At 41.9% G+C, this 7,984-nt stretch overlaps 2 protein-coding genes across 6 annotated transcripts in view; both read right to left on the bottom strand.

Annotated features, from left to right (window-relative positions):
* On the bottom strand, nt 128-2,226 carry LOC104722543 (separase-like). Of its 2 annotated transcripts, none has more exons than XM_019233108.1 (7): nt 2,139-2,226; nt 1,829-2,035; nt 1,638-1,693; nt 1,323-1,552; nt 1,011-1,251; nt 486-898; nt 128-258 (listed from the first exon to the last, which is right to left on the bottom strand). In XM_019233108.1, the coding sequence occupies exons 1-6, from the start codon at nt 2,184-2,186 to the stop codon at nt 790-792; spliced, it is 891 nt and encodes a 296-aa protein (XP_019088653.1). In that variant the 5' UTR covers nt 2,187-2,226; the 3' UTR covers nt 128-258; nt 486-789. The 2 variants fall into 2 exon arrangements, with proteins under 2 accessions (XP_019088653.1, XP_019088654.1); XM_019233109.1 differs by having other exon boundaries at nt 1,838-2,035.
* Nucleotides 6,264-7,984, bottom strand: part of LOC104722544 (separase-like) — a 7,576-nt gene continuing 5,855 nt past the window's right edge. For 2 of the 4 annotated variants that reach the window (XM_010440733.2, XM_010440734.2), the window contains 4 exons: nt 7,624-7,758; nt 7,148-7,516; nt 6,593-6,856; nt 6,264-6,513 (listed from right to left, as the gene is read on the bottom strand). In XM_010440733.2, the coding sequence (XP_010439035.1) occupies nt 6,358-6,513; nt 6,593-6,856; nt 7,148-7,516; nt 7,624-7,758 (924 nt within the window). In that variant the 3' untranslated portion in view covers nt 6,264-6,357. The other 2 variants (XR_002034309.1, XM_019233107.1) reach the window with 2 other exon arrangements.

Here is a 7,984-nt window from a genome sequence, read left to right as displayed (position 1 = left end):
TATGCTTTTGTATGTTACCTCAAAGTTTTGATCTCTGAACCAACTCTCAAACATGTCTTGTGTTTCGGGGAGATCACCACCAGGATTCAACAAGTAAAATGAATCTAGCGGATCAATAAGAGGGAAGGAATCAAGATGAGGTCTTGCTGGCTCTCCTTGGAGACTGCGCTTCTTTAGCACAGCAGATATGCAACCTACAGAAGGCATGCGGTACACCTCTTGTTTCCTTAGTATTGGAATATTCTCCCAAGGAAGCATCTAAGCAAAATCAGAAGGTTAGTTAAATTTGCATTAACAGCTTAATCATCAGACCAATAGCTTAAAATTTCATATTCGTCGAACCCAATATTTTATATCATGCATGAATTAGCAGCAGTCTTCACGAGAAAGATCTATGTTTTTCAGCAAGAATCGCTATGGATAAACCAACGAGTCAAACTTTCTAATTCATGTGCAGGAAAATGATAAGGATATAATTGACGAACCTGAACCTCGGGATCTAACACAAGAATGATAGGTTCTCTGTTTTCTTGTTCGTCTTGTTGCCCTAGTTTGGCTGCTGCGTCATGTATCAGTTTTAAGGCCAATTCATGCCTACTTTCAGATATCTTAGACGCAGCAGTAGGAGTTTTACAGCTATCTTCTTCGTAAAGATATCCCCCTCTACCTACATAGCAACCATCTCTTAAAGAAAGCTGAGCAACACATGCTTCTCCTTTTAAGTTTTCCGTACCACCACCAAGAATAACTTTCAAAAGCATCTCATTTACTTCCATTTTGCACTTGGACTTAGAGATTATTCACCAGCTTTCTGTGCACTGAGTCAGGCAATTTGTAGTTCGACCATTCTCCAAGAAGCAGACACCTCCAGGGACCCAGCCAGGAAGCTTCTAGATTCCTAGAACAAAAAAAATGGTTATCTGATGTTATTTACACTGACACAAATGCAGACCCTTACCCAGTAAAATAGACAGACATGTGCACGTGTTATAAAAAGAGAGCCATCATACCTTAGAAATATTCCCAGGCGATGATCAAGTTTCTTTCTCTTTTTCCACCACAGACATCTACTCTCTGTTGTGTCTTCTCTAGGAGTAGAAGATGATGCGTAGCTTTCCTCCAATATTGATTTAAATTCTGGAGCTACCTCATCAACCACGGTGGCACCCCATGGACAAAGCCAGGGCCCTTTAAAACTCTCGACTTGAGTCGCTCCCGTAGAGCTACGATTTGCACTGTCATCTGACATGTCTAGTGAATCAATGAGATCATGAGTACAACATATAAACGCCATTGATCAACAAGTATGCAGTTCATATTACCTTCTAAAATTGAATCTACAGGTAGAAGTGTGGCAACCGGTTGGCTTTCTGGGTTTAGGCGTGATATGAGCACCCAGGCACAAACAGGTGAACGAATGTGCATTAGCTCCTGTAACAGTTGGTTTAAACCACCTCCAAGCAAACTAATGCAGATGATTGTTGAGCTTGGAAGATTGATGAAAAATTCTTTAGCAAATTGTACAAGATCTTCAGTACGGTCAGGAGCAAGCCTACAGTGGAGAGTAAGGAGAAACAGAGTCAGCCAGCAGAAAATTATAAAGCATGCCTGGTTGCTTAAGTTAAATTACCTCATACCTGGGTAAGTCCAAATCCTCAGGAACCATGCAGCTCGAGCAAGTAGCCTCTGTGCACTGAAAATAAAAGCTGTCAGATAGAAGATGGAACAACTACTTTGAAAAAAGCAATCAATAACTACGTCAAAATATCATCAATAACACTGAGGTCAATCCACAAATTGAGAAGCTGAAAAAATGTATCCAACCTACCTCCGTTACCTCTTTATCTGAGAGGCACCGTGATATGTGTTTTCCGCTCAAACTTGAAATGAAATGGTAACTGATATGGGTACCAAGCGAGGCTTGATGGAAAAATGAGACCCAATGACTTGCTGATAGCTCATTTCCATCATATTCGAATGAGAATTCAGCACTCGATGAAGAAAGCAGATATAAAGAGGCAAGCAATCTTGAAACCTATGAGGGACAAAAAAAACAGTTTTATACCAAACAATAATGATTTTAAGATTGAAAGAAAATAGGCAAGGACAGGTTACTGTTGAACAACCCAAGCTTTTACCTTTTGAAATAATATTGGAACCTCTCTGCTGAGTACAACTGCTAACATTAACCATGACACCAGTTTTGTGAAAGGAATATGAGATAGATCACAGCAAATAGACCTATTAAAGGTAAAAATTAAGAGGTTAAGAAGGATGATTAGTACACAGTTCTAAAGAGCATACTTAATCAATTTAGCATATGATGTTTTACATGGCCAAGTGGTATACAACCGATATATGTCTCACATACCTACTCTCCCTGCAGTGGTATTCCGCAAATTCAACCAGCATAAGTTGTATAGTATTACTGCACGATCAACAGCGAATACATCTCTTGCAACTTCTTTCCTAATAAACTCCAGCAGCTGACTGACAGAAGGCTGGTTGTGGCTGGACCAGTTGCTTTTAAATAAAACAGAAATACTATGCAGTAAAGCCTCATGAGCTAGATGAACTCTCCCAGAGTCTGCCAAACATTTTCCTGAATTGGAAAACTAAAACTGTAAGCAGAGATACTCATCTTCTAGCAAAGATTCATAGCCAACACAATTTTCATGAACAACATGAGAATGGTCAGAACATAAAACAAAAGCATGGAAAGGGAGAATATGATCAAACTCATTTGGCCTCGAAACTCACTCAAGGGTTTTCATACCCATTACTTTTTTATCGACAATGGATGAATCAAAAGGTTACTGGATCTCAGTTGTCATCTTAACTATTAAGCTATTAGATTGTTTCAACAGGAAAATGTCAAAAGGCTAAACTTCATATGCACATTTAAGTGAGCAGATGCATAAGGAATTAAAGCATACCAAGGCTAACAAGTATTGAGGACGCAAGCTTCCTATGGCAGAGTTCCCATTTCAAACTCACTAAATTGTTGAGAGACCCAGATCATGTTGCCTCTTCGGAGAGGCACTGCTCACATTTTTCTTGGTAGCAAATGCAAAAGCCAAGGAATGCATTTTTTGTGTCCAAGAACACCCTTTCACCCCTAGTACCATCAGATCTATCACAGAAGTTAGAGTTATTTGACATAACTTCAGGCACATTGGAAAGGTTTTGGCATTGCTCTTTAAGTGACTGACGCATAGATCGAGTCAACCTTGACGTTGGCTCAGATATCAAATCCTTGTCCTTTGACAAACAAGTTGGGATAGCTCTTCGACCCCTTCTGGAGGCTCGGTTTCCTGTAGGCTCCTTTATATTGAGTTTTGTTTTACTTAATTTATGTCCTAAATAAAACTTCCCCTCCATTTCTATCAATCACTATTTCCTCAGCAATTTCTTCCCCATGTGATCCGATGCAGCTTTTCCATGCTGAGCAACAGACTTTTCCCAGGGCAGTACTAAACAAGCTTTCAGCATGCAAGAATCCATCTGTCTGGGAAACTCTATCAAATTTTTTCCGAGATATGTCTCCAAGTTGTTTATCCAATGTAACTTCCAACTTCAGTTTGCACTTGACGCACGAAAAAACTCGCTGATTAGCAATTAATATCTCCTTTGCATTTTGGAGTTCCTTTTCTGCCAGACCCAGACACTGCTTTTTGTAGTAAAGATTTCCTTGAGAAATGAAAGAAGAAAGAAAACAAATCAAGCAGCTTATTAACAAAATGATTAAGGAAACCTAAAAGAAAAGACTATACCCATTGAATAAAGGAGTAGTTTCATACCTAAGGCAGAAGAAAATGCGACTGCAAAGATTGGGTTTTTGGGTTTACTGTTAAAAAGGAAAATTTAAATAAGGAAAGGCGATAAAAGAGGCGATTAGGGTTTCTTGCGTTCTTGTCACGTATGGTGCCGTCGGCGGTTTCCCCGAGCCGTCTTCCGGTGGAGGGCGGGGGCGAAAAGGAGGGAGATCATGGAGAAGGGATCTCTGAGAAGGTTGTGGAAGTCTCGTCGGAGGGCAGTCAAGTAAAAGAGGGTTCTAAGGGTTCTAAGGCAGTGTCGTTGCAACAGCCTGTGGTGGGGGCTCCTACTGGAAAGCGAACCTTTCTGCAAGCTGCACAAAAACGAATGTTTACTAAACAAAAGTTTCCAGTTTCGGAGGTCGATGGAAAGTCGAAGGTTGTCGTACCGCGGGAGGTCTTTGAGGACGCAAAGCCCTTGTGGGAGGATTTTCTGGTGGGGAAATTTGCAGACGCAAAGGCTCCTCATGTTGGCAAGATTCATATGATAGTAAATAAGATCTGGAGGCTTGGGGATCGTACATCATTGATTGACGTTTATGCTGTGAATGAGTCTACAGTCAAGTTCCGGATACGAAGTGAGGGTTTGCGGCATAGGGTGTTGAGTCGTGGCATGTGGAACATTGCGGATCTACCTATGATTGTCTCAAAATGGTCTCCCTTTACTGAGGAGACTCAGCCAGCTATGCAATCAGTTTCATTATGGGTCAAGCTCAAGAACGTTCCACCCACTTTGTTTACAGAGAAGGGTTTGGAGTTTCTTGCGAGTGCAGTAGGGGAGCCGATTCGGTTGCATTCCAACACTGACGAGTGTGTTAGTTTTGATGAAGCTCAAATCATGGTGAAAGCGGATCTCACAAAGGCTTTGCCTCGAGAGTACATCATCTCGGGTGAGGAGGAGGGAGAAGTTGAAACTACTGTTCTGTACAGTTATCCTTGGCTCCCACCTCGTTGTTCTAACTGTCATCGCTGGGGACATCTTAGCACTACGTGTTTGTCTCCCGGGGCAGATCCCTCTCCACAAACTAAATCAATGGCCCCTACCATCAGGATTACTGAGCCTCAATCCTCTTTTCCTCCTTCAGCTCTTGGCTCTAAGAGGGAGGTGGTGCTTCCGGCTCTCATTACTGCGACTCTGATCCCTGCTTCTGAGAGTTTGACAGCAGAGCCTCTAGTTCCCGGCTCTGTGAGTCTGTTAGGGGTGCCTCAGGGTGCGACTAACATGGCTTCAGGAGAAGTCACTGTGACAAATGAATGGATTACGCCGAAATCAGCTGGCAGGGTTAGTCCTATTAAGCAGAAGGAGCTGTCGGATTTAGGAGCAGGTTCGCTGCTAAAGAACTCTTACTCTGTTCTTCGGGAGGCAGAGGATGCCAACCAGTATTCTGTAGAGGTTCAAGGGGATGTTGATCAGCAGGAGGTTGGGGTCTCTGTTCCGCAGTCTAGGGAAGAGAATCAAGAGGATCCTAAGGCTCCCATCCATCCATCCTAAGGCTCTCTATGGGTTCAATGGGTTTCTGCAAATCTGCTGAAGCAGGATTCCTTCTGGTCAATCAAGAATACTACAAGTCTGGGTTCGTGGATATGGGTAAAACTCTTAAAGTACCGTGATCTTGCAAAGTCTTTCTGTAAAGTGGAGATTGGGAATGGGGAAAACACATCTTTTTGGTTCGATAATTGGTCAGGCTTGGGTACGCTTGCTGATGTGGTAGGGAACAGAGGTGTTCTAGATTTGGGGATCAGCTGGCAGAGCTCTGTGGCAGCGGCGTGGTCTTGCCGTCGGTCTAGGCGGCACCGAGCAGACCATCTCAATAGCATAGAGGATAGTCTGTTACTTAAGTGGCAGCAACGTCAGGAGCAGGAGGATAGAGTACTCTGGAGAGGGAAAAATGATGTTTATCGACATAAGTTTTCAACTCGTGACACTTGGAACCATACTCGTACTACATCAAGCACGGTGTCATGGCATCAGGGAATATAGTTTGGTCATGCAACGCCTAAGTACTCATTTTGTGTCTGGCTGGCGGTTCTGGATCGGTTGTCAACTGGTGCTCGTATGGTTGCGTGGAATGGGCAAGCAGCGGGACTTTGTGTTTTCTGTCAGCTTACTTTAGAAACACGGGATCATCTCTTCTTTGCTTGTCCGTTTGTCTCGACTGTGTGGTCTGCTCTCGCTAAAGGCCTGCTGCAGACATTTTATACCACGGATTGGTCCCTCCTTCTTGCTCACATATCTACCTCGAATCTTCAGCTGGTGGAAAGTTTTCTAATCCGCTACTTATTCCAAGTAGTGGTTTATACGGTCTGGAGGGAACGAAATGGTCGTAGGCATGGTGAGCCACCGAAGCCTGCGGACACCATCATTGCGTGGGTTGATAGGCAGGTCAGAGACCAGCTTCTTGCCATAGGTTTAATGGGGGATCGGCGATATGATGAAGGGTTTCAACTCTGGATGCAATCTCGAGCCTAACACCTCTTATCTATTCTAATATTTTCAACACATTTATTCTTCAAACTATGTTGCACAAGTTGTAAAAACGTTTTATTTTTCTTTTGAATATAATTTAACATTAAATTCAAAAAAAGAAAATGCGACTGCAAAAGGGAATAGACTTTGCGAGCATGAAATGGCTTTTCCCCATGATAGACTGGTTTCTGCCTCCAGTCCATTCCCTATTAGATCATTAAGAATTCCAACCTGCACACCAGAAACCAAATTGAGAAACAGAGAACTGATGGGACCCAGCTAGACTAGAAAGTTTGAACAGAAACAGAACCTGAAGGGTGCTTTCCAAATAACATTGGAGTACACTCCAAGGACTTAGGTAGCAGCAATTGACGTCCCAGAGAAAATTTCCACATGGCCAAAAATCAGTTGCTACCCAGCTGTAGACTTGGAAGTTTTTTATGCCAAAAGTCCGCATCTTTGATATTTTTCCAGCGTCGTTGTGTTTTTCGAACTGCTTCTCAGCTGAATACTTAAATTTCTGGTGAAGTATAAGAGTCCGTATCCTATAGGCTTCTTTTGCATATGAAAGAGCCTGTAAGAGAAAATGGTTGACCATCAACTCAAGAGATTATAACAATGAAACTGGCAGTAATTCACAATAAAACTTTTGAGGCAATAGATGTAATATATGTATAACTACGTTTCCTCAGAAATTTTTCCAAATGATATGAGCCTTTCACAGAGATCATAATAGAGATATGCAGCTACAAAAGATGAAGTACCAGAGAGTGAAGCCTGCAGTGACATTCATTAGCAAAATTTGGATAATCCCCATAGATATTGTTTTGAGAGGACAAAATTCAACATGAGTTAACTTTCTTACACTTGAAATGAGTTCTGAAGCTGCATCTTTAATATCATCAGTTGTGATGTCTGATTGAAAGGGGCCTTCGTCTTTATTGGAGGCACGCAAGAAATTATTATGTAAATCATGGAAGTTCTGCTGGAACCCAATTAACTTTGCTTTTGAATCTTTCAAGCAATCTATCCAGAAATGAATGCATGTAGATTTGTCACCACAATTCTCTGATAAGGTCCGGATAAAGGTAACACTTATGGGGGAAAGGCATAAGGCATGACTAAGCCTTCTACAGTCCCACAGCATTGCAAGGCAGACCTCCAATTTGACATTCTTCCACTTAAACAATCTGAAAATCAGCTGGTATATATGATGATGGAGCTCTGTACATCCCTGGAGATGGAAAAAAAGTAATCAATGGACAGATAGATATGAAGAACGCACTATAAAGTATGCCACTCAAAAAACATAGTGCAGCTAGATAATAGGAAAAATGTTACCTTCACTGACATCAAATCAGTCATATTATACAGTAACGGAATTATGTTCTCTGTTGGTAGACTGTCCCCACTATCATCTAGGCTAAGAATCCTCAGCCAGAGATTTAGTGAAGTTCTAATATCTTGAAAAACTTTCTGCGCAAAAGGGACGAGGCAAAATGTTTCAAGAAAGATAAAGTAAACAGTGAAACACAATTCACCAACTGAAAGATAAACTGTCAATGATTAGAAGCTATGCAATACGCATTTGCACCTTCGAGTTTGGCTCAGCTTCCTGGGTACAGAAAGCCCTCAAGCAATACGCAATAGGTAACATGTGAGAAGATGGAGTACCCTCTTTGTTTGGCCCATGATGTACCTC

Source organism: Camelina sativa, chromosome 11 (assembly GCF_000633955.1).
Source record: "Camelina sativa cultivar DH55 chromosome 11, Cs, whole genome shotgun sequence".
Taxonomy (NCBI): Eukaryota; Viridiplantae; Streptophyta; class Magnoliopsida; order Brassicales; family Brassicaceae; genus Camelina; species Camelina sativa.
Note: the sequence above shows the minus strand (reverse complement) of the source record. Positions and strands in the feature narration are given on the sequence as shown.